General features: G+C 43.8%; 2 protein-coding genes across 3 annotated transcripts; both read left to right on the top strand.

Annotated features, from left to right (window-relative positions):
- The first annotated feature begins 382 nt into the window (after positions 1-382).
- Positions 383-10655, top strand: LOC307231389 (troponin I, fast skeletal muscle-like). 2 transcript variants are annotated; one of them, XM_080002074.1, is made up of 8 exons: positions 437-451; positions 4428-4591; positions 5024-5054; positions 6034-6070; positions 6569-6697; positions 6776-6865; positions 7152-7328; positions 10449-10655. In XM_080002074.1, exons 3-8 carry the CDS (start codon positions 5047-5049, stop codon positions 10542-10544), a joined length of 537 nt encoding a protein of 178 aa, XP_079858200.1. In that variant the 5' UTR covers positions 437-451; positions 4428-4591; positions 5024-5046; the 3' UTR covers positions 10545-10655. The 2 variants fall into 2 exon arrangements, with proteins under 2 accessions (XP_079858199.1, XP_079858200.1); XM_080002073.1 differs by lacking the exon at positions 4428-4591 and having other exon boundaries at positions 383-451.
- A 3201-nt stretch (positions 10656-13856) lies between these two features.
- Positions 13857-20762, top strand: LOC307231390 (troponin I, fast skeletal muscle-like). The gene is made up of 7 exons (XM_080002075.1): positions 13857-14014; positions 16797-16832; positions 16930-16966; positions 17875-18003; positions 18132-18221; positions 20293-20469; positions 20630-20762. The coding sequence occupies exons 2-7, from the start codon at positions 16822-16824 to the stop codon at positions 20708-20710; spliced, it is 525 nt and encodes a 174-aa protein (XP_079858201.1). The 5' UTR covers positions 13857-14014; positions 16797-16821; the 3' UTR covers positions 20711-20762.
- Positions 20763-26809: the final 6047 nt, after the last annotated feature.

Below are 26809 nucleotides of genomic sequence, written 5' to 3'. Positions count from 1 at the left end.
TCCACCTGCTGCTCTGCCTCCTTCATCACTGTGGTTCCCTGGGTTCCTCTGCCTGCCAACTTCTCTCTCTTTCTTTCTCCCTCCCATCTCTCTCTCTATCTCGTTATCACCAAAGCCTTTAATATTTGAATCAATAACTTATAATTAATAACATCTTATGGCTCCTTCTCTTAACCAGTGGAAAGGGTGGTGTTGTGTTTGTTTTATTTAATAACTCCCGAATTGATACATGATTGAGGGTGGAGCGGATGATCCCTCCTGATAGTTGGAGTCCTGTGCCCAAAGATAGAGTTTCCTGCGCTGCCTCCTATTGGCTGAAGGGAAAACTTGCTTCCATAAAGAGAAGGTCTGGGCTTCCTGGGACGCTGGGGAACATAATATATACCGCTCTGGGTGCAAGCAGCTGGCCAGTGTCTTCATCCTCCTCCACCCAAACTCCACTCTGCTTCAGGTGAGACCTTCGCATCCCAGCATGCACTGCTCTGGGTCGTGGTGTGAATGCAAAGAGGATATTCACTTGTGGTTGAAGCTTCTGGGGCTGTTTCTCATTGTGATGGTGTTGTCTGGTGGAGCTGTTTAGTGAAGTTCACATGTAAAACAAGACTGTGATGAAGGCAGAACCTGATTTGGTGTTGGTGGAGCATTTTGTAGGTAGAAGCTGAGATGAAGGGGTGGTTGAGCAGAGGAAGGGGTGGAGGAGCAGAGGAAGGGGTGATGGAGGACAGAAAGAGGGTGGTGGAGCAGACGAGCAGGGTAGTGGAGCAGACAAAGGGGTAGTGGAGTAGAGAAAGGGGTGTTGGAGCAGAGGAACAGGGTGGTAGAGCAGAGGAGTGGGTGATGGAGCAAAGGAAAGGGTGATAGAGCAAATTAAGGGGTGGTGGAGCAGAGGAACAGGGTTGTTGAGCAGAGGAATCGGGTGGTGGGGCAGAGTAAGGGGTGATGGAGCAGAGGAAGGGGTGTTCGAGCAGATGAAGGGTGGTGGAAAAGGAAGGGGTGGTGGAGCAGAGGAACGGGGTGGTGGAGCAAAGGAAGGGGGTGTTGGAGAAAAGAAAGGGGATGGTGGAGCAGCGGAGCAGGGTGGTAGAGCAGATCAATGGGTGGTGGAGCAGAGGAAGGGTTGGTTGAGCAGAGGAACAGGGTGGTGGGGCGGATGAAGGGGCCGCTTCACAATTTGGTTCTATGGGAGCTTCAGTGGATTCAGTGTTTCTCTGGTTCAGTAGAACCCAAGGAACGTGAGCCTGTATCTGGAACGACTTCATTCTCTTTTTATACATATATACATATACATATATACATATATATAGATACACATACTGTATATACATATACATATATACATATACATATAAACACATACTGTATATACATATACATAGATATATATACATATATACACATACTGTATATACATATATACATATACATATATACATATACATTATATTATATTATACATTTCATTTCTAAAATTATGTTTTGTTCCCATCCCACAGCTCAGAGATGTGACATCACGTCCGGGTGTAGTCAGATATGATCTGTTTACGTTGACAACACTGCTCTCACATTGATAGATTATCAGAAACTTGTTTGATGTTAATTATCCTTTTTCAAATCCATAATCCATAATCCATTGAAGTTATTTTAATAAATCAAAGTGTTTTTTCTTAAAGGTGGTATTAAATGTTGATTTAAATTCTATAACATCCACCTGATAAGACATTATTTTATTTCATCAAAAGGCTTCATAAGTAACATTATAGAATTTAACTCAACATCTAGAGGGTGAAATAGGGCTAAGGGGGTTGGGGGGTTAGGGGCATTAAGGAGGTTAGGGGCGTTTGGGGAGTTAGGGGCGTTAGGGGCATTAGAGGGGTGAGGAGGGTTAGGGGCATTAGGAGAGTTAGGGACGTTAAGAGGAGTAAGGAGGGTTAAGGGCGTTAGGAGGATTATGGGTGTAAGGGGGGTTAGGGGCGTTAGGGGCATTAGAAGGGTGAGGAAGGTTAGGGGTGTAAGGGGGTGAGGAGGGTTAGGGGCGTTAGGAGGGTTAAGGGCGTTAGGGGGCATTAGAGGGGTGTGGAGGGTTAGGGGCAATAGGAGGGTTAGGGGCATTAAGGGGAGTGAGGAGGGTTAAGAGACTTAGGAGGGTAAGGGGCGTTAGGGGGGTGAGGAGGGTTAAGGGCGTTTGGAGGGTAATGGCCGTTAGGGGCATTAGAGGGGTGAGGAGGGTTTGGGGCACTAGGAGGGTTAGGGGGGGTTAGGAGGGTTAGGGGTGTAAGGAGGCTGAGGAGGATTATGGGCTTTAGGGGTGTGAGGAGGGTTAGGGGCGTTAGGAGGGTTAGGGGCGTAAGGGGGGTTAGGGGCATAAAGGGGGGTTAGGAGCGTTAGGAGGGTTAGGGCATAAGGGGGGTGAGGAGGATTATGGGCGTTGGGGTGTGAGGAGGGATAGGGGCGTTAGGAGGGTTAGGGCGTAAGGGGGGTTAGGGGGGTTAGGTGCATAAGGGGAGGAAACAACAGGCGGAGAAGGAAACAGAAAGCGGAGAAGGAAACAGTGAAGTGATCTGTGAAGGTTAGGGGCCTAAGGGGGGTTGGGGGTGTTAGGGGGGTTAGGGGTTCAAGATTCAAGATTCAAGAGGTTTATTCGTCACATACATATACATACTTTCATACATATACATACTTTCATACATATATGCAGTGAAATGTCAATGCAATGCACCTGGTGATTACACACAATATGTTCTAGACTGAACACAATAGCTTCCAAAAAAATTCTACTTGACTAACTAACATATTCCTGAAACGTAATGCAGTAAGGGTGTTAGGGGTGTATGGGGGGTTAGGGGCGTTGGTGTTGGTGGGTCAGGAGGGTTAGCGGCGTTCGTTGCATTAGGAGGATTCGGAGGGTTAAGGGCGTTAGGAGTGTTAGGGGCGTTAGGGGGGTGAGGATCGTTAGGAGGGTTAGGTGAGTCAGGGGGGATAGAGGCGTTAGGAGGGTTAGGGGCATAAGGGGGGTTAGGGGCTTTAGGAGGGTTAGGGGCATTAGGGGGGTAAGGAGGGTTAGGGGCGTAAGGGGGGTTAGGGGGGTTAGGGGCGTGAGGAGGGTTAGGGGGGTTAGGGGTGTCAGGAGGTTTAGGAGTGTAAGGGGGGTTAGGAGGGTTAGGGGCATTCGGAGCATTAGGAGGGTTATGGGCATTAGGGGGTGAGGAGGGCTATGGGGGTTAGGGGCGTTAGGGGGTTGAGGAGGGTTAGGGGCATTACAGGGGTTAGGAGTGTAAGGCGGGTTAGTGGCATTAGTGGTGTTAGGAGGGTTAGGGACGTTAGGAGGGTTAGGGGCGTAGGGGGGTGAGGAGGGTTAGGGCTGTTAGCGGGGTGAGGAGGGTTAGGGGCGTAAGGGGGGTTTGGAGGGTTCGGAGCGTTAGGGGGGTGAGGAGGGTTAGGGATGTAAGGGGGGTTTGGAGGGTTCGGAGCGTTAGGGGGGTCGAGGAGGGTTAGGGGCATTAGGGGGGTGAGGAGGGTTAGGGGCGTTAGCGGGGTGAGGAGGGTTAGGAGCATTATGGGGATTGAGGAGAATTAGGGGGGTTGAGGAGGGTTAGGGGCGTAAGGGGGGTTTGGAGGGTTCGGAGCGTTAGGGGGGTGAGGAGGGTTAGGGATGTAAGGGGGGTTTGGAGGGTTCGGAGCGTTAGGGGGGTCGAGGAGGGTTAGGGGCATTAGGGGGGTCGAGGAGGGTTAGGGGCATTAGGGGGGTGAGGAGGGTTAGGGGCGTTAGCGGGGTGAGGAGGGTTAGGAGCATTAAGGGGATTGAGGAGAATTAGGGGGGTTGAGGAGGGTTAGGGGCATTAGGGGGGTGAGGAGGGTTAGGGGCGTTAGGGGGGTGAGGAGGGTTAGGGGCGTTACGGGGGTTGAGGAGGGTTAGAGGGGTGAGGAGGGTTAGGGGCGTTAGGGGGGTGAGGAGGGTCAGGGGCGTTAGGGGGGTTGAGGAGGGTTTGGGGCGTTAGGGGGGTGAGGAGGGTTAGGGGCATTAGGGGGTGAGGAGGGTTAGGGGCGTTAGGGGGGTTGAGGAGGGTTAGGGGCGTGAGGAGGTTTAGGGGCATTAGGGGGGTGAGGAGGGTTAGGGGTGTTACACTACATTTCAAAGCACCTGTACTTCTACAGTACTATTTTACTTACAATAAAAGGTTCAGTAGTCTGACACTGAATATAAAAGTACTTTTAGATATAATGCTTGAGTCCATTTAAAAGCAAGTACTTATATACTTTTACTGGATGCCTTTGGAAGGTCCAACGGGAAGGGATTATCCTGGAATTATAGAAGTATATATGTCAACGTGGTACTTCTACTACGGTCAGGGTATTTTTCACTCCGATAAGTAAGTGAGTACTTCTTCGAGGTCCGGTGTCTCGCTAAGTGGTCCTCGGGGGTTTCTCAGCTCCTCCAGCTGGTGTCCAGTTCCCTCTAAGTGGAGCTGTCATCCTGGACCATTCCAGTCCACCCAGAAGGACCTGGATCAGAGGGAATTGGACTGGGTCCAGAAGGATCTGACCTGGTGCCACTGGAGCCAGTCTGTCCAGCAGCGTGATCCAGTCAATACAGGTCTCCAGCTGTTCTCACCCCTCTCTCTACGCTGGACCCAACTCAATGGAAACCTTCAAGTGTTCGAGGGGGGAAGCAGAAGGTTCACTTTACAAAGTAGGAAAACTCGGATCCAGAAGGATCATTTGGGGGTTTCCCCACAGGGTTCGGGTTTTGTTGCTCTGGAGAGAGCCAGGGCTGCCAGGCGTGGCTGCTTTTAGCTTCTCCAAAGTAATGAGTGAGGTGCAGTGGTTTTGCCTCCTTCCTTGGTGTGGGGATGTAAACGGATAGTTTTATTTTCCTTTGGGGCCTTTTTTTCTTTTGTGGTTTATCATGTTTTTATTTTTTTGATTTCAGATTTTAATTAGTACTATCATTAACATATCGTTATTACTAATACTTTTACGATCTCCCTCAGTAGTTCTCACTGTGTTTTATTTATTTTCTCCTCAGTTCTTGGATCCTGTGGCTGCACCATGTCTGAGTGAGTCACTTCCTGATCTGATCTAACCCGAAATCACCTCACCTCATCTCCAAAAAAGCTGAAACATTGAGCTAAGCTAAACTAAGCTAAACTAACCGAATGTAACCTTTCAGGGTCAGTACGATGGATGGGTCACTATCCATCTGTATGACACTGCGTTCTGACAGATGTGGAGTAAATGCACAAAATATTGGGAATGTCTCTTCATTCAAGAGGATCACATCCTTCATCCTTCATTCTTCTAGTATTTATGGGGATGGTAGCTCAGGCGGTAGAGCTGGTGGTCTAGTGATCTAAAGGTTGCTGGTTGGATCCCAGGCTCCTCCTGCTAGCATGCTGTAGTGTCCTTGAGCAAGACACTTAACCCCTAATTGCTCCTGATGGCTGCGTCCGTCGGTGTTTGAATAATTGTAAGTCGCTTTGGATAAAAGCGTCTGCTAAATGACTAAATGTAATTTAAATTACCTACTGACTATTTTCTCTTATTTTCCAGCAGGGAGTGAGAATATACAAAATGATATGTTCCTCCTTGGGAGCTATTTTTAAATACCGCGCTCAATGCTTCCGCCTTCCAAATTAGTAACTTTGGCGTCCCCCTGTGGATTATGTTGTTTATGACTTGGGCCGGCCCCAAAAGGTGCGTATGGTGTGTCAAGTGGCGTAGCTGCGTACTGCAGCTGGGGGAGGGGACGTAAGGGGCCCTGGGGTTGTCAGGCTGCAGTAAAGGGCGTGGCAGGGAGGGGGCCCTACAGCAGGAACAGGAAACTGTCATGGAGCCTTTTTTTTCTTTTTCTCAGTACAATAAGTGCCAGACCACACGTTTCCCCCCTGGTGGACTCGGCTTTATTACCCCCGCAGGAACACGGGCGCGCTCGTTACAACTGCGCTGAGCGTGTGCGGCGCGTTTACTCCTCAACTGTTCAAAGTCACCATGAAGAATCAACTGTTGTAAATTAAAACTTTTCTGTGGAACCTTCAGGAAGAAGATGTCCTCGAGTCGTAAACACCACCTCAAGGTAAAACCCTTCAAGGCGTTTCCTTTCTGCTTCCTTCTCCGCTTCCTGTTTCCTTCTCCGCTTCCTGTTTCCTTCTCCACTTCCTGTTCCCTTCTCCACTGCCTGTTTCCTGTTTTCCTCTTCACTCCCTGTTTCCTCCTCCACGTCCTGTTTCCTTCTCCGCTTGTTTCCTGTTTCTTTCTCCACTTCATGTTTCCTGTTTCCTTCTCCGCTTCCTGTTTCCTTCTCCGCCTGTTGTTTCCTGTTTCCTTCTCCGCTTCATGTTTCCTGTTTCCTTCTCCGCTCCCTGTTTCCTTCTCTGCTTCCTGTTTCCTTCTCCGCTTCCTGTTTCCTTCTCCAATTCCTGTTTGCTTTTCCACTTCCTGTTTGCACCTCTACTGGCGGCCCAGCTAATAGTTGTCACTTTCCATGAATCCTAAATCTTTGGATCTAAATAACAGATGATTGAGAATGATCTGTGAAGGTTTTTTAACCGAGGTGACGCGGTCCTTCCTCCAGAGCTTGATGCTCTCCATCGCCAAAGTTTTACTGGAGGAAGAAGCGAAGGAACGGGAGGAGGAGAGGGACAGATACATGGCTGAGAACTGCCCTGCGCTGTCCCTGCCCAGGACCATGCAGGAGCTCCAGGTACACCACCAACACCGGCTGAGACAGAGACATCCAGCTCTTTCCTCTGCTTCACCAGCTGCTCCTGATGTATTTCAGGACTTGTGCAGAGAGATTCACCACAACATCGATAGGATCGATGAGGAGCGATACGACCTGGAGATGAAGGTCAACAAGTGCAACAAGGAGGTAGTCTACACCCTGCTCTCCATCTTTAACTCCTCCCTGCAGGTTCAAGTACTAATCATCAAGAGAACCGGATGAAAAAAATACTGGAAATCATAGTTTTATGGATTCATTTACAACATCCACCACCAAGATAACCTTGGTGGTGGATGTTCTGATGAGCTGATTATTCTGATGATCAGAGGTTCAACTGCTTTAATCCAGGAACCGCTTAAAAGAGCTTTGCAGTTTGGAAGCCAAGTTAAGGTCCTTATCCCTGAGGAACCTTCGTCGTTTCTCCCTCATCCAGATTGAAGACATGAACATCAAAGTTCAGGACCTGAAGGGAAAGTTCAAGAAGCCAGTACTGAGGAAGGTCCGCATGTCGGCCGACGCCATGTTGAAGGCTCTGCTGGGCTCAAAGCACACCGTCAACATGGACCTGAGGGCCAACCTCAAGCAGGTCAAGAAGGAGGTGAAGGAGGAGGTGAGGAGCTGAGCAGTCATGTTGGAGAGCTCTTATTAACTGGCATTTGTATGTAATAACAAATATATACATGTGTGTGTATATATATATATATATATATATATATATATATATATACAAAGCCCGATTCCAATGAAGTTGGGACGTTGTGTAAAATGTCAATAAAAAGAGAATACAATGATTTTCAAATCCTTTTCAACCTTTATTCAATTGAATACACTACAAAGACAAGATATTCAATGTTCAAACTGATAAACTTTATTGCTTTTTTGCAAATATTCACTCATTTTGAATTTGTATTGTGCGCTTCATAATGCACCACACATTTTCAATGGGAGACAGGTCTGGAGTGCAGGCAGGCCAGTCTAGTACCCAAACTCTTTTACTACGAAGCCACGCTGTCGTACACATACAGAATATGGTTTGGCATTGTCTTGCTGAAATAAGCAGGACGTCCCTGAAGAAGATGTTGCTTGGATGGCAGCATATGTTGCTCCAAAACCTGTATGTCCTTTTTAGCATTAATGCTGCCTTCACAGATGTCCAAGTTACCCATGCCATGGGCACTAACACACCCCCATACCATCACAGATGCTGGCGTTTGAACTTTGCGCTGATAACAATCTTGATGTTCCGAGGACACAACATCCATGATTTCCAAAAACAATTTGAAATGTGGACTCGTCAGACCACAGCACACGTCTCCACTTTTTGTCAGTCCATCTCAGATGAGCTCAGGCTCAGAGAAGCCGGCGACATTTCTGGGTGTTGTTGATTTATGGCTTTGGCTTTGCAAGGTAGAGTTTTAGCTTGAACTTGGAGATGTAGCGACGAGCTGTGTGACCTGACGTGCTTTCCCCAAGTGTTTCCTGAGCCCATGTGGTGATATCCTTTACAGGATGATGTGGGTTTTTAATGCAGGGCCGCCTGAGGGGTCGAATGTCACGGGCATTCGATGTTGCTTTTTGGCCTTGCCGCTTACGTGCAAAGATTTCTCCAGATTCTCGAAATCTTTTGATGGTATTATGGACTGTAGATGATGAAATCCCTAAATTCCTTGCAATTGTACGTTGAGAAACTTTTTTCTTAAACTGTTGGACTATTTTCTCAGGCAGTTGTTCAAAGTGGTGAACCTCGCCCCATCCTTGCTTGTGAACAACTGAGCCTTTGGGGGGGAGACTCCTTTTACACCCAATCATGACACTCACCTGGTTCCAATCCACCTGTTCACCTGTGGAATGTTCCAAACAGGTGTTTTGTTGAGCCTTCCTCAACTTTCACAGTCTTTTGTTGCCCCTGTGCCAGCTTTTTTGGAACGTGTTGCAGGCATCAAATTCAAAATGAGTGAATATTTGCAAAAAAACAATAAAGTTAATCAGTTTGAACATTAAATATCTTGTCTTTGTAGTGTATTCAATTGAATAAAGGTTGAAAAGGATTTGCAAATCATTGTATTCCCTTTTAATTTACGTTTTAAACAACGTCCCAACTTCATTGGAATTGGGGTTTGTACATGTATGTGTGTATATATATATATGTATATATATATATATATATATTTTTTTTTTAATATATATATATAAATAAGTGCGTGTGTGTGTGTGTGAGTATATATATATACACACACACATATTTATAATGCATATACATGTATGTGTGTGTGTGTGTGTGTGTGTGTGCATGTGTGTGTTTATATATATATATAAATACACACATGCATTGAACACTTTATTTGGAACACCTGTACACCTACTTATTCATGCAGTTATCTAATCAGCCAATCATGTGGCATCACATCCTGCAGCTTCAGGTAATGTTCACATCAACCATCAGAACAGGAAACAATGTAACGTCAGTGTTTTCCACCGTGGTGTTATTGTTGGTGCCAGACGGGCTGGTCTGAGTGTTTCTCTAACTGCTGATCTCCTGGATTTTCATGCACAACAGTCTCAAGAGTTCACTCAGAATGGTACAAAAAACATCCAGTGAGCGGCACTTCTGCGGATGGAAACGCCTCGTTGATGAGGGAGGTCAACGGAGAACACCCAGACTGGTTGGAGCTGACAGAAATGCTACGTCACTCAGATTATTGCTCTGTACAATGTGGTGAACAGAACAACATGTCAACACAACACATGGAACCTTGAGGTGGATGGATTACAACAGCTGAACCATGTTGGGTTCCACTTCTGTCAGCCAAGAACAGGAAGCTGGGGCTGCAGTGGTCACAGGCTCCCAAAGCTGGACAAACATAGCCTGGTCTGATCGATTTCCATTTCTGCTGAGGCACTCAGATGTAGGGTCAGAATTTGACGCCACCATAAATCCATGGACCCAACCTGCCTTGTGTCAACAGTCCAGGTGGTGGTGGTGGTGGTGTCATGATGTGGGGAATTGTTTCTTGGCACATTTTGGGTTTATACCAATCAATCATGGCTTGAATGCCACAGCCTATTTGAGTATTGTTGCTGATCATGTGCATCCCTTCATGGCCACGCCCATCTTCCTGTGGCTACTTCCAGCAGGATAATGCCCTGTGTCACAAAGTACAATTTTTCTCAAACTGGTTTCATGAACATGAACATGAGTTCAATGTTGTTCAATTTCCTTCCCAGTCACCAGATCTGAACACCTCTGGGATGTGATAGAACGGGAGATTCATGGCATCAATGTGCAGTTGACAAATCTGTTAGAACTGTGTGATGCAATCATGTCAACATAGAGTACAATGTTGAAGGAATGTTTCCAACATGTTGTAGAATCCATGCCAAGAACAATTGAGGCTGTTTGAGAGAAAAGGGAGGCCCTGCCCACTTTTAGTGTAGGGTTCCTAATAAAGGGTTAGTGAGTGTATGTATGGATGGATGGATTGATGGATAAATAGATACATAGAGAATAGATAGATGGATAGATGGAGTTTCTCGTCTGTGGAGTTAGAAACTGAAGTCTTCTTTGGTTCCGTTGGAGTGGAACAGGTTAAGATCAGCGGTGAAACCACCACTAGGGGGCACTGTCCCAGCTCGCTGTCCATGCTGAACACATCAAACAGGAAGTGTCATTGAAATGCGGTTTGACTGAGCTCCACTTCCTGGAACTGACCCCCAAACTTCCTGCTTCCAGGACAAGGAGCTGCGTGACGTGGGAGACTGGCGCAAGAACATCGAGGACAAGGCCGGGATGGACGGCAGGAAAAAGATGTTCGAGGCCGAGGCCTGAACTTCCTCTGTCTGGATCTGATCCATTTTATTTGCTGTTCAGATGTTTGTCACTGCCTGGTTATTCCTGTCAACAATGTGAGAAGCTTCTGGAACTTCAACCTAATAAATGTTTGACGGCTCTAAGTGAACGTGTCTCTCTACGCAGACGACGCCTCGTTCCATCTGGACGATGCAGAGCGGGAAATAGTTTAGAAATGTATCTCCATATTTAATGTTTTTAGAAATAGCTCTGATAAAATGATTTGCTCTGAGAGTGTCATTTGGAACAACTTTAACAAATGAAGTTTGTTAGAAACCAAAGCTCCAAGGAGTGGATCAGAATTCATTTAACATATTCAGGATTGTTTACAGAAATGATGCAGAATGAATATTTCTGCACAAATCATGTGGATTGAGTCTGTTCCTGATTAGATCTGTTGACATGCAGCATTAGTCCATTCAAAGAACACTATCCCAGATTGATCTGGGAGGATGGATCAGAACAGTTCTAGAAGTGGGCTGGTAGTCACCGACACGCAGGACCACACTTCCTTTTTTTTAAATTTGTTTTTTACGGATGAGACAAGCAGAACCAAACAAAATGTACATGGAAAACATAAACATAGAAACAAACATATACATGGAAAAACAAACAACCACATGTACATGGAAAAACAAACATAGAAACAAACAACATGTACATGGAAAAACAAACAGAAACAAACAAAAACATGTACATGGAAAAACTTCAACATAGAACCAAACAACATGTACAAGGAAAAACATAAACATAGAAACAAACAAAAACATGTACATGGAAAAACATAAACATAGAAACAAACAAAAACATGTACATGGAAAAACATAAACATAGAAACAAAAAACAAGATGTACATGGAAAAACATAAACATAGAAACAAACAACAACATGTACATGGAAAAACATAAACATAGAAACAAACATGTACATGGAAAACATAAACATAAAAAACAAACAACATGTACATGGAAAAACAAACAAACAAATAACAACATGTACATGGAAAACATAAACATAGAAACAAACAGCAACATGTACATGGAAAACATAAACATAGAAACAAACAACATGTACATGGAAAAACAAACAACCAAATAACATGTACATGGAAAACGTAAACATAGAAACAAACAACAACATGTACATGGAAAACATAAACATAGCATGTCATAGCAAATAGAACCAAATAACATGGTCATGGAAAAACAAAAACAGAAACCGACATCAACATGTACATGGAAAAACAAACAGAAACAAACAAAAACATGTACATGGAAAAACTTCAACATAGAACCAAACAACATGTACAAGGAAAAACATAAACATAGAAACAAACAACAACATGTACATGGAAAAACAAACATAGAAACAAATAACAACATGTACATGGAAAAACAAACATAGAAACAATCAACAACATGTACATGGAAAAACTTCAACATAGAACCAAACAACAAGTACAAGGAAAAACATAAACATAGAAACAAACAACATGTACATGGAAAAACAAACAAACAAATAACAACATATACATGGAAAACATAAACATAGAAACAAACAACAGCATGTACATGCAAAATCATGAACATAGAAACAAACAACATGGTCATGGAAAAACATAAACAGAAACAGACATCAACATGTACATGGAAAAAAACCCAGAAACAAACAACAACATGTACATGGAAAAACATAAACATAGAACCAATCAACAAAATGTACATGGAAAAACAAACATTGAAACAAAAATGTACATGGAAAAACATAAACATAGAAACAAAAAAAAATGTTCATGGAAAACAAACATGACTGAGTAAATTCAGTCAAGGAAAACTGGAACAGCAATCAGCACGTGGCCTCTTCCTGTCATAGTTATGGTGGCGATATCAATATCAAGATATCTAATGTTGGGGTTGTGATTGACCACCTCCTCTTCGCTGCAGACTCCGGTAACATAAGTATCCTCATCCTCCTGGACCTCTCTGCTGCCTTTGACACGGTTTCCCACACAATCCTCCTCAAACTCCTATCCCACCTCCTTGGCGTCACCGGTACAGCGCTCTCATGGTTTCACTCATATCTATCAAACAGACGCAGTTTGTCAAGAGCAACGGCTCCTCCTCCCCCATGCCCAGTCAACCATGGAGTCCCTCAAGGCTCTGTGCTTGTTCCAACACATTTCACCATCCACCTACTCCCCCTCAGCCAGATCATTCGTCACCATGGTCTCAACTTCCACTGCTACGCTGATGATACACAGCTTTATCTCAGCACCTCACCATCCACTCTGCTCCACCCACAGTCTCTGGTCAACTGCCTCCATGCCATAAAAACCTGGATGACAACTAACCGACTCCAACTCAACAGCAAAAAGTCAGAGCTCATGGTTGTGGCCCCAAAGCCGCTGCTCCAGAAGGTTGGAGATCTCCTCCTCCTCCTCGGCGGCTGTTCCATCAAAACATCTCCCGAGGTCGGCAACCTGGGTGTTATCCTGGACTCCAGTCACACATCAGATCCATCACCGAGTTGCCTTCTATCACCTCAAAAACATCTCCCGTCTCCATCCCTCACTCTCAGACTCCGTGGCAGAAACCCTCATCCACGCTTGTGATTATCTCTGGTTTGTGAACGCTCTAAACTTGGATCCAGTACTGTGTTGAAGTTTCCTTCCAGTATCATAATTGAGTGAGAGAATTCTAAGAGTTTGGAAAATATATTGTGAACGAAATTTGGGTCGTCCTCATTGGGGCCATAAATATTAGCGTCACTGGAACTTCTATGTTTTTCTCTTTGTCGTACCAGGACTTTTACTTGAGTGCTGGCACTTCTCACAAGCTGCCGGTGTCTGTTCTGCCCTTATGTTTTATGATATTTCCGCAGGTCCTGCAGCATGGACTGCGGGAAGCGAAGAAGCAGATGAAAACCCTGTTGAATTGTGGGATGGGTTTGTGCTGCTGCTCCTTTAAAGACCAGATGATCTGGATGTGATATCTTTAGACTCGACATATTGTTCTGAGAACAGAGTGAAGAGCAGACCTTCCCTTGTCTACGCTTCTTTATTTCCTTCATCATAAAACCTGTACATTTTTTATTAAGGCATTCATTTATTTTGGGCAATCTAAAAGAATAGTGGTTTGTTTTGAACTAGAAATCATTTCCATGCAAACATGTTTGAACGGTATGAATGTGGTATGAATGACTGTAATGTCCTCATGCCGTCAGCTTTGTGGTTATTTATACCAGCACATCATGTTTCATGACCTTGTCAGCTCATTGGTGTGAGTGTTAATCCACCTCCATAAAGAGAAAGTGGAGGATTTACAGTTAGATAGACCTTCTGCGCCCGCTCGGAGGAGAAGCACGGACGAGGAAGCTGCTGCGCCCGCTCGGAAGAAGTTGCTGCACCCGCTCGGAGGAAGTTGCTGCACCCGCTCGGAGAGAAGCCGAAGGTAAGAAGGACGGAGGATGGAGCTGAAGTTCCACGCTGAAGGAGCAGAAGCTGCTGACGAACAAAGTAAAGATTTTCGTGTAAAACTGTAGTATTTACTGTGAAGTAATATCTACTGTTACTAAATACCACACAAGATACATTTCCATGGAATAGATTTAGTAGATCTGTGGTGGATCCCTAGATGTGTAGTATCTCAGTAGTAGATGTGTAGTATCTCAGTAGTAGATGTGTAGAATTTCAGTAGTAGATGTGTAGTATCTCAGTAGTAGATGAGTACCATCTCAGTCGTAGATGTGTAGTATTTCAATAGTAGTAGATGTTTAGTATCTCAGTAGTAGATATGTAGTATCTCAATAGTAGATGTGTAGTATCTCCATTGAAGATGTGTAGTAATCCAATAGTAGATGTGTAATATCTCAGTAGTAGATGTGTAGTATTTCAATAGTAGACGTGTAGTATCTCAGTAGTAGATGTGTAGTATTTCAATTGTAGATGTGTAGTATCTCAGTAGTAGATGTCCAGTATTTCAGTTGTAGATGTGTAGTATCTCAGTAGTAGATGTGTAGTATCTAAGATAGCGTTGATCCTCCATCCACAGCGGGGTTAGCCCTTAGCATCTTGAGCATAAGTTCAGTTTCCTTGTTGTGATCTGACTGGTCAGAACCTGGGGACCGTGCACTTGTGACAGTGCACGTGGGGACAGTGCAGGTGGGACAGTGCACGTGGGGACAGTGCAAGTGGGACAGTGCAGGTGGGACAGTGCACGTAGGATAGTGCACGTGGGGACAGTGCAGGTGGGACAGTGCACGTGGAGACAGTGCAGGTGGGACAGTGCACGTAGGATAGTGCACGTGGGGACAGTGCAGGTGGGACAGTGCACGTGGGGACAGTGCAGGTGGGACAGTGCACGTAGGATAGTGCATGTGGGGACAGTGCAAGTGGGACAGTGCACGTGGAGACAGTGCACGTGGGGACAGTGCAAGTGGGACAGTGCACGTGGAGACAGTGCAGGTGGGACAGTGCACGTGGGGACAGTGCACGTGGGGACAGTGCAGGTGGGACAGTGCACGTAGGATAGTGCATGTGGGGACAGTGCACGTGGGGACAGTGCAGGTGGGACAGTGCACGTGGGGACAGTGCACGTGGGGACAGTGCAGGTGGGACAGTGCACGTAGGATAGTGCATGTGGGGACAGTGCACGTAAGACAGGTCACATGGTTCCGTCAGCGCGGTGCAGAGCAGCTGGTTTTATTTTGGTGAGGTGTTGTAACGTCTTGTCGACGCTCTGGAAATACAACAACACACACACACACACAAACACACACACACACACAAACACACACTTGAGACAATGTGAGTCCGTTCGGTTTTGTCGCCGTGGAAACTAAGCTCAAGGTTACCCCCCCCCCGCACTACCTAAATATGGCTGCAGATTAACGCTCCGACAGAAAGAGCGAGCGGCTGCTCCCAAGAAGGAAGAGAAGAAGGGATGAGTGAAGGAGGAGAGCAGCTGCTGCCTGGGAGCAAGACATCGTAGGGCAGGGGTTCTATTCCCTAGAGCAAGGCACCAACACTGTAGGGCGGGGGTTGTACCTTATCACGCAATTCGTCAGTACCTTCCCCCTTGAGGGCCAACGGACTTTGGTGTATACTGCAGTGACAGATGCTAGGAATGGAGCCACAGCTTTCACCCTGGTGATGACTCCACTGGGCTGGCCCACTAACCCTGGAGGGCGGGGGTTGTATTCCCTAGAGCAAGGCACTAACATTGTAGATTGAGCTTCAGGCGGTGCTCAGACAGATCTGTCTTGAAGACACAGGTGTGCTGCTTTATTTGTGTTTTGAAAGAAGTGCAGACAGAATGGAATGTCATCTGCAGAGCAGTGGCTATCCGTCTGCCTGTCTGTCTGTCTATCTGCCTATGGCAACCATCACCATAGCAACCATGGCCTGTAAACAGGGACAGACTTTCTATGTTTAGTTTGATCAGGGACATAAATACAGATGTTTGGACAGAGCAAGAACCGAAATGGAGCATGTACTTCCTGTCAGTAACGCCACTACTTCCTGTCAGTAACCAGACTATTTCCTGTCAGTAACCCCACTACTTCCTGTCAGTAACCAGACTACTTCCTGTCAGTAACCAGACTACTTCCTGTCAGTAACCCCACTACTTCCTGTCAGTAACCAGACTACTTCCTGTCAGTAACCAGACTACTTCCTGTCAGTAACCCCACTACTTCCTGTCAGTAGCCAGACTACTTCCTGTCAGTAACCATACTACTTCCTGTCAGTAACCAGACTACTTCCTGTCAGTAACAAGACTACTTCCTGTCAGTAACCAGACTACTTCCTGTCAGTAACCAGACTTCCTGTCAGTAACCAGACTACTTCCTGTCAGTAACCACACTACTTTTTGTCAGTAACCAGACTTCCTGTCAGTAACCAGACTACTCCCTGTCAGTAACCAGACTACTTCCTGTCAGTATCCAGACTACTTCCTGTCAGTAACCACACTACTTCCTGTCAGTAACCACACTACTTTTTGTCAGTAACCAGACTTCCTGTCAGTAACCAGACTACTCCCTGTCAGTAACCAGACTACTCCCTGTCAGTAACCAGACTACTTCCTGTCAGTAACCACACTACTTCCTGTCAGTATCCAGACTTCCTGTCAGTAACCAGACTACTTCCTGTCAGACTAAATTGGTTCTTCAGTCGGATAATTCCAAACGCAGGTAAACACTTGAACATGACTGATGTGTTTCCTGTCTGAACAGGAACTGTGGGAACCAGACATCCAACATGGCCACCGAGTAAGTACATGTACAAGTACAAGTACACAGTACAAATACAAATACAGGTACAAGTACATGTACAACAGAGTCCTGTCACACTCTGTTTCTGTTCCAGGAAGAGACTCTCGTCAAGCCGCAAGCACAACCTGAAAGTAAGACAGGAACCATCCATCCATCCATCCATCCATCCATCCATCCATCCATCCATCCATCCATCCATCAATCCATCCATCCACCCCTCCATCCTTCCATCCATCCATCCATCCATCCCTCCATCCATCCATCCATCCATCCCTCCATCCAACCATCCCTCCATCCTTCCATCAATCCATCCATCCACCCCTCCATCCATCCATCCATCCATTAATCCATCCATCCACCCCTCCATCCATCCATCCACCCATCCATCCATCCATCAATCCATCCATCCACCCCTCCATCCATCCATCCATCCATCCCTCCATCCATCCATCCATCCCTCCATCCATCCCTCCACCCATCCAACCATCCCTCCATCCAACCATCCCTCCATCCTTCCATACCTCCATCCATCCATCCTTCCATCCCTCCTTCCATCCTTCCCTCCTTTTTTCCTTCCATCCTTCCATCCATCCATCCACCCCTCCATCCCTCCATCCATCCCTCCATCCATCCCTCCATCCATCCCTCCATCCATCCATCCCTCCATCCATCCATCCATCCATCCATCCCTCCATCCAACCATCCCTGCATCCTTCCATCCCTCCATTCATCCCTCCATCCATCCCTCCTTCCATCCTTCCCTCCTTTTTTCCTTCCATCCTTCCATCCTTCCATCCTTCCCTCCTTTTTTCCTTCCATCCCTCCATCCATCCATCCATCCATCCCTCCATCCCTCCATCCCTCCATCCATCCATCCATCCATCCCTCCATCCCTCCATCCATCCATCCATCCATCCATCCCTCCATCCTTCCATCCCTCCATCCATCCCTCCCTCCATCCTTCCCTCCTTTTTTCCTTCCATCCTTCCCTCCTTTCCGCCTGATTCTGAACGTTCTTCTCTGGTGATGTCATCAACAGAGTTGCATGCTGGGAGTTGCAAAGGAGCTGCTGGATGCTGAAGCCGTTGTCAAGGTGGAGGAGAGGGAGAGGTTCCTGTTGGAGAATTGTCCTCCACTGGAGCTGCCCCACTCCAAGGAGGAACTGCTGGTACCAGTATATACTATACACTACTACCACATAGTACACACTACTAAGACATAGTACACAGTACTACCATATAATACACAGTACTACCACACTTCTACCAAATAGTAGTGACCCAGGTTTCTCTTCAGGAACTCTGCACCAAACTCCACCAGCAGATTGACGGCAGAGAGGAGGAGAAGTACGGCATCGAGTTCAAACTCAACCTGGTTGTGAACGAGGTAAAGTGAAATACTGCAGTTCTACACATTGCAACGACATGTAAATACACATCTAGGAACTACAATGACTGGAGGAGCAGAGAGGGGATGTTAATATACAACTCCCAAATGCCCATTCACAAATATTCAGTTTAACATTAAAAACAGGAAATAGTTTATTATGATATCAAGTTATAGTCATACTGGTTATATAACTAGTCATAAACGAGTCATACTGGTTATAAACTAGTCATACTAGTTATAAAACTAGTCATAAACTGGTCATACGTGTTATAAAACTATCCATAAACCAGTCATACTAGTTATCATTTAGTCATAATGGGTATAAAATGAATCATAAACTAGTCATACTAGTTATATTACTAGTCATAAAATAGTCATACTGGTTATAATACTAGTCATACTAGTTACAAAACCAGTCATACTGGCTATGAAACTAGTCATAAACTAGTCATACTAGTTACAAAACCAGTCATAAACTAGTCATACTAGTTATAATACTTGTCACACTGGTTATAAAACTAGTCACAAACTAGACAGACTAGTTATAAAACTAGTCATAAACGAGTCATACTAGTTATACAACTAGTCATACTGGTTATGAAACTGTCATAAACTAGTCATACTAGTTATGAAACTAGCCACACTGTCATACTAGTCATACTAGTTATAATACTAGTCATACTGGTAATAAAACTAGTCACAAACTAGACATACTAGTTATAAAACTAGTCATAAACTAGTCATACTGGTTATAAAACTAGTCATGAACTATTCATACTAGTTATAAAACAAGTCATACTAGTTATAAAACGAGTCATACTTGTTAAAAAACTAGTAATACATGTAATAAAACTAGTCATAGAGTAGTCATACTAGTAATTAAATTAGTAAGGCTGGTTTCTTGATGAATTTGATGTGTTGATGAAGAAGGAGAGACCGCTGACGCTGACTTAAGTAAAATAATACGTTTATTACAAAAGAACAGCATCAGACCAGACTTGCCATGGACGTCTAGGAGAGAACCGAGCCAGATGCATTCTCTGCCGAATGAAACTCGGGCCAGTCTTTTATGCTGGCCCAAAGACAACGTTGACCATTTGGTTCCCCTACATAGGTCACAGGTCACATTCCCCCTCCCTTATCACTGGGACCCTGGTGATGTGCTCTCTCTCTCGGGACCCCTGGCACCGTCTCTTAGTAATTTTCTTATATGATGGGGCTGTCTTGGGATGCCAGAACTTGTCATAAATGAGTTATACTAGTTGTAAAACTAGTCATTAACTAGCCATACTAATTATATAACTAGTCATACTAGTTATGAAACTAGTCATACTGGTTATAAAACTAGTTAAGGTATAACACTGGTTATAAAATGATTTCAAGTCAATATTCTGTCAGACGGTCATCTAACTCATCATCATCTAACTTATAAAGGAAGAAACTTTTTTCTGTCTGTCTTTCTGTTTTTCCTGTCTGTCTGTCTGTCTGTCTGTCTGTCTGTCTGTTGGCCTGTCTGTCTGTCCTTTGATTATCTGGAAAACGGTTAATCGGTTCTCCTTCTACTTCCCGCTGAAGTCATGGGTTGGGTTCTTGTCCCTGAAGTCATGGGTTGGGTTCTTGCTGCTGAAGTCATGGGTTGGGTTCTTGACACTGAAATCATGGGTTGGGTTCCTGCCCCTGAAGTCATGGGTTGGTTTCCTGCCCCTGAAGTCATGGGTTGGTTTCCTGCCCCTGAAGTCATGGGTTGGGTTCTTGCCCCTGAAGTCATGGGTTGGGTTCCTGCCCCTGAAGTCATGGGTTGGTTTCCTGCCCCTGAATTCATGGGTTGGGTTCTTGCTGCTGAAGTCATGGGTTGGGTTCTTATCACCCAGTCACTTTGAGGAGGCTGGGTCACTTGGAGCAGAACCTTTGTACTAAAGCAGAGATACGTGGCTTCACAGTGATGTTGGAACAAGTTCTCTTACAATGTTTTTCACCAACAGGCATGTTTTGAACATCACTAAATAACCACCGGGGTAATCGGGTGTAGTTCCCTTATCTCCACCCTTTGTTTCCTCTGGATCTCCAGGTCCGGGACCTGAACATCAAGATTGTGGACCTGAGGGGGAAGTTCAAGAAGCCCAAGCTAAAGAAGGTCCGCATGTCGGCCGACGCCATGTTGAAGGCGTTACTGGGCTCCAAGCACACGGTCAACATGGACCTAAGGTCCAACCTCAAGCAGGTCAAGAAGGAGGTGAAGGAGGAGGTGAGTGATCGGGTACTGTATTGATCAGGTTCAGTATTGATCAGGTTCAGTATTTCTCAGGTCCAGTATTGATCAGGGTCAGTATTGATCAGGTTCAGTATTGATCAGGTTCAGTATTGCTCAGGTTCAGTATTGATCAGGTCCTTGTCTGTGCTTTCAGGACAAACAGCTTCGTGATGTGGGCGACTGGCGTAAGAACATCGAGGACAAGTCAGACAGGAAGAAGATGTTCGACAGTTAAATTTCAAATTAATATGTTGAAATTAAAATAAAATCTGAAACATCTGAGTTAATCTTGAATCCTCCACTTTCTGATGTGAAATCCAGGGGAGTTATAATTACTATTTTTAATATTCTTATTCTTATTCTTATTATTCTTATTCTTATTATTCTTATTCTTATTCTTATTCTTATTCTTATTCTTATTCTTATTCTTATTCTTCTTCTTATTATTATTATTATTATTGTCATTATTGTTATTACTATTAAGGGTCTATCCTGCAGGGATGTCCCTTATTGTTATTGTTCAGATTTGTATTATTATTCGCCTTGAGGTGTGGTTAGAACCGGGACATCTCAGACATCTGGTGTTCCACTTTCGTACCAATCAATCCACAAACGGAGCAGGAATTAATGAAAAACTGACTAAATTTGACCGGAAGTAGACAAACGTTTGTGTATCGTGCGAGCTGCATAGTGTAGACTCATTCGCTCTGTAGTGCTTACAAACTGTGTGTGTGTGTTTATGTACCTTCTTATCTGGTTGATGTGCGGGGATGTTACATTGATATTTTATCTTGTTGGTCTTTTTTGTAAATGAAGACATTATATTCCAATATGTCCCTGAGTTAGATACGGCAGTGGGGTCCTCCTTACTTTGGAATTGGAAAAATAGAATCCTGAAAATTGTAAATAATCACATAAAGACATCAACGGTTTTCCGGCTTTATGGAATTGTAACCTTTTGGAAAAACTTGGACATGAAATAACATTCATCCACAGAAAGCGATGACCACGACTAGTCGAGGCCACCGGACTGTGGGAATGAATGATGCGTTCATATACGAGGAACGCGTCGGAAATATAGAATCTGTAAAATTGTAATTAGTCACAGAGAGATGTAAACGCTTCTTGGATTTGATGGAACCGTAACCCACCGGAACATTGCATCCACAGAAAGGTGTGGCCTTAAAATTATGTCACTAAGTCACTACCTTCTGTAAATACGTCATTATTGCCCCACACCACACCAAACATCACCTGTCCATCGCTGAGACTACAGCTCTACTTACACAGACAACACGGTGAGTTATAACAACTACAAGTTTTAGTTTAGTGGCAGCAGTCAAACATGGATGATTGTTTTAAATAAACTTCATGTACATGCAGCATCCTATAGCTAAACATAGCAGGTTTAAAATTAAAAGGGACAATATGTTAAATAGTGACCAGTCCTTCCATAATAGGTCAAATTCTAAATGAATAATCATGTTCCATAAATATGTGTATTACAATACAGACAAGTAATATATTTAACTAAGTCCTTCAATTGTAGATTGTTAACAGGGGAAGTCCAATAAAGCACAAATTGAAAGTAACATATATTTATTATGATTGTTGTATACAATAATTACAAAGTTTGTGTTTATTCTTGTTTCAGATGCGGAAAAATAGCCAAAGGTCGAAGACAATAAAGAAGCAATTGTCCAAACATCCAGTCAAGGAGGTCAGTCACACTGCTCTCAAAGAATATAGTAAAGAAAAGAACAATGAAAAAAGGTATGAAACAGAAAATTTAAAAAAAAACAGCTATTGAAATGATATCTATGAATAAAGTTTATGTAGATGAGAAGCCTTTAGAATTGAATGTGTTGATTCCCCATATGTATCGTTGTTAAGAGGCTCATTTCATCAGGATGATTCACAGTTTGGAGACTCGAGGAAGAAACAACGTGCTGCTGTCAGTTTAACAGCAGTTCTTAAGAACAAGATCCAGAATGTTTGCACAAAAAACAACCTAGACAATGTTTTGACTATAGGAAATTGCATTTATCAGGATATGAAAAGGTCTGGTAGAATAAATGATAATTTTACAGGAAAAGATTATATTACAATAACAGAACTGCCAACAAGACAAATGATGTTTAATACAAATACATACATACATTCCAAATAACGTATGCTGAACCTTTTACTGTTTTGGTGTAGATCATTATGACTCTTCGTTGTATAAATTGCGATGCCAATTGATAGAGCACTTAAGAAATCACAGTTAAATAATAATGATGCATGTTTATTAACTATTTGGGGAAATTCATGTGCAATTATCAAGCAGGGATTGTGGTATGCAATTGTTGATTCACACACAAGTAGCAAAGTTGGCTAAATTAGTGACTCACCTAGTAGTTCTGCAGCTTACTACAAAGTACAACAATGAATGGGTGCTTGTAAAACTTAAAAAAATTGTAATTCGAGCTGCTTTCACAGAATGCCGAGAACTGTAAAACAATACACGACTAAACTGGACCCTGTGTATTGCTGTCTGCAGTTATATTTAGGGGTCCAGCCTGCAGGGGTGTTGTTTTTGTTCAATTGTTTTCTTCAGAAATATTTGGGCTAAAAGTGTCTGGAACAGAAGAAGCTATGAACATGGTTTACATCTTGTTAGAATCAGGGCGTCCCAGACATCTCGTGGTTCAAGTTTGATCCAAATCGATCCACATATTGAGCAGGAATTAGTGAAACCGATGAAATTCAACTGGAAGTAGCAGAACGTTGGTGCTTCACCCACACACCAAGGTTGTAAAACTTGCAGTCGGGTGGTGCAGCGAGATGAGTTTGTGGAGTAAAACGCTTTGTGACATCATCATCCAATTCATTATAAATGTGCAGGTTGTGGCTACGAACGTCCAATCACATCGAGCGAACTACGTAGTGTAGACTCCATCACTATGTAGTGGTTACACACTGTCTGTCTGTCTGTCTGTCTGTCTGTCTGAATGTCTTGTGTGTGTGTGTGTGTGTGTGTGTGAGACCTAACCCTAACCCTGCTAAAAAAGTGGATGAAATGTCTGTGAGGGACATGCAGTGTTGAATCTGTTTCAATGGAAGCAGAAGGACTCTGTGGACTACAGGAAGTAGACAGGGACCTGACAGGAAGTGGACAGGGACCTGACAGGAAGTAGACAGGGACCTGACAGGAAGTAGACAGGGACCTGACAGGAAGTAGACAGGGACATGACAGGAAGTGGACAGGGACCTGACAGGAAGTAGACAGGGACCTGACAGGAAGTAGACAGGAACCTGACAGGAAGTAGACAGGGACCCGACAGGAAGTCGACAGGCACCCGACAGGATGTCGACAGGGACCCGACAGGAAGTAGACAGGGACCCAACAGGATGTAGACAGGGACCCAACAAGAGGTAGACAGGGACCCAACAGGAAGCAGACAGGGACCTGTCAGGAAGTAGACAGGGACCCGACAGGAAGTAGACAGGGACCCGTCAGGAAGTAGACAGGGACCTGTCAGGAAGTAGACAGGGACCCGTCAGGAAGTAGACAGGGACCTTCTAATTTTTTGGATAAAGTCACAACACACAAGTTGATCCTTGTCGTAGTAGTTCTGTCACCAGGACTCACTGGATCATTATGATGCTGCGTTCAGGGGAAACTCAGAAAATTGTAACTTGATTTCGATGTAATGCTGATGTAAAGACGAGCAACAGCACAAACTGATGCTACGTTCCATGGGAACTAGAAAATTTGTTACTGGTGTCGATGATTGAATTCCTGCCAGCAGCTATATTAAGGGTCCAGCCTGCAGGGCTGGGAAATTATTTCGTCTGAACCTGTAAGTCACAAAGATCTTGTGGTTGAGGTTTCATCGAAATCGATCCACATACAGAGCAGATATCAATAAAAACACTGAACAACTTTGACCCAAAAGTTATAATAATAATAATAGTAATAATAGTAATAATAATAGTAATTATTATTATTATTATTGTGCTGTGCTGACAGGAAGCAGCGGTTTGAGACACCTCTGCTTCACATATTCCTCCTCATTCTGACCTGTCTTGCCATCCTGCAGGGTAAGGGCACCATGGGTCCTACTCCACCCACCAGGGGGCGGTGCAGGATGCAGAGAGAACCTCAATCCAGATCAAATTGCAGCTTCACCCTTGCATTTGATTTCATCTTTTGTCTTAGTTCATCATCTGTTTTCATCGTTCACAAGTTTGATTTCAATTCATTCCATGAACACAACCTCCTGCTTCTCTGTAGTACAGTGTAGTACAGTGTAGTAGTCTGGAGTACTCTGTAGTACTCTGTAGTAGGCTGTAGTACTCTGTAGTAGTCTGGAGTACTCTGGTACTAATCAGACATGTGGCAGGTTCTATCTCCGAGCTGCGATTCCAAACACGTGGCTTCGTCGTCTCAGTTCCTCGTCTCCATGTCACCGGCTTCAACAAGCGTCTGTTTAACATAACTGACCACGACTGACACAACAGGCGGTGTCACAGGAGCCGCCATGACACCCTGACACCCACCCCCTAGCGCCATGGCAACCTGCCAGGGAGCATCCATCACCACCACTGGACTCCTGTCAGCACCTCCCTGGAGGCTGCAGGACGACATGGTCCTGAGGAGACCCGTCACTAACCCACCGTGCTGCGCCTTTTACATAATGATAATGGTAATAATAATAATAATGATGATGATAATAATAATAATAATAATAATAATAATAATAATAATAATGATGATGATAATAATAATAATAATAATAATAACAATAATAACAATAATAATAATCATAAAAATAACAACAGTGATAATAACAATAATAATAATCATAATAATAACAATAATTATAATAACAACAATAAAATAATAATAATAATAATAATAATAATTATAATAATAATAACAACAACAATAATAATAATAATAATAATAATAATAACAATCATAATAATCATAAAAATAACAACAGTGATAATAAAAATAATAATAATCATAATAATAACAATAATAATAACAACAACAACAATAAAATAATAATAATAATAATAATAATAATAATAATAATAATAACAATAATAACAATAATAATAATAATAATATTATTAATAATTGTAACGATAATAATAATAATTATTATTATAATTACTCTACCTCTACCCTACCTCTAATCTACCTCGACTCTACATCTACCCTACCTCAACTCTACCTCTACCCTACCTCTACTCCACCTCTACTCTACCTCTACCTCTACCCTACCTCTACCCTACATCTACCCTACCTCTACTCCACCTCTACTCTACCTCTACCTCTACCCTACATCTACCCTACATCTACCCTACCTCTACTCTGCCTCCTCCCTTCCTTTACTCTACTATACCACTGATCATACAACACAGACAATTAATTCTATTATATTATTATAGAACCCAGAATTGCGATTATGGTGACGCCCCTTGCGGAGGCCGGCACGAGCATCTCGTGCCGATTACGCACATTAAGTATTTTTAGTATTTTAGTATTTTTAGTATTTTTAGAGCTTATAGATCTTATTGTGCGTAATCACCGGGTGTTATGACATTTCACTGTATATATGTATGACAGTATGTCTATGTATGTGATAAATAACCTCTTAAATCTCTACTCTACTCTACCTCACTCTAACTCTACCTGTTATAACTCTACTCTGCCTCTACTCTACCTATACTTTACCTCTAGTCTACTCTACACTTCCTCTACTCTACCTATTCTAACTCTACTCTACCTCTACTCTACCTCTACTCTACCTCTACTCTACATCTACTCTTCCTCTACTCTAACTCTACCTCTACTCTACCTCCACCTATTCTAACACTACTCTACCTTTACCTCTTCTACCTTTACTCTACCTCTACTCTACCTCTACCCTACCTCTATTCTTCCTCTACCTCTCATAACTCTACTCCACACTCCTCTACTCTACTTTACCTCTAATCCTTCTACCTCTGCCTCTTCTAACTCTACTCCACCACTGCTTCTTCTACCTTTACTCTACCTCTCCTTGACCTCTACTCTACTTCTACTCTTCCTCTACTCCTTCTCTCCTCTACCTCTACCTCCACTCTACCCTTCCTCTAATGTAACTCTACTCTACCTCTACTCTACCGCTACTCCTTCTCTACTCTACCTCTACCTCTACTCTACCCTTCCTCGACTCTAACTCTACTCGACTTTACCTCTACACTTCCTCTACTCTACCTCTACTCTACCTCTACCTCTTATAACTCTACTCCACCTCTACTCTACTTCTACTCTTCCTCTATTCTAACTCTAACT

This window comes from Zeus faber (assembly GCF_960531495.2).
Source record: "Zeus faber genome assembly, chromosome: 6".
Lineage (NCBI taxonomy): Eukaryota > Metazoa > Chordata > Actinopteri > Zeiformes > Zeidae > Zeus > Zeus faber.
This window is presented reverse-complemented; position numbering and strand designations above follow the sequence as displayed.

Excerpts from the sequence above, each read along its gene's own strand:
- LOC307231389 (XM_080002073.1), top strand. Across the intron at positions 6,071-6,568 it reads GTCGTAAACACCACCTCAAG|AGCTTGATGCTCTCCATCGC; the intron begins GTAAAACCCTTC and ends TCCTTCCTCCAG. Across the intron at positions 7,329-10,448 it reads AGAAGGAGGTGAAGGAGGAG|GACAAGGAGCTGCGTGACGT; the intron begins GTGAGGAGCTGA and ends TCCTGCTTCCAG.
- LOC307231390 (XM_080002075.1), top strand. Across the intron at positions 18,004-18,131 it reads ACTCCAAGGAGGAACTGCTG|GAACTCTGCACCAAACTCCA; the intron begins GTACCAGTATAT and ends GTTTCTCTTCAG. Across the intron at positions 18,222-20,292 it reads TCAACCTGGTTGTGAACGAG|GTCCGGGACCTGAACATCAA; the intron begins GTAAAGTGAAAT and ends CTGGATCTCCAG.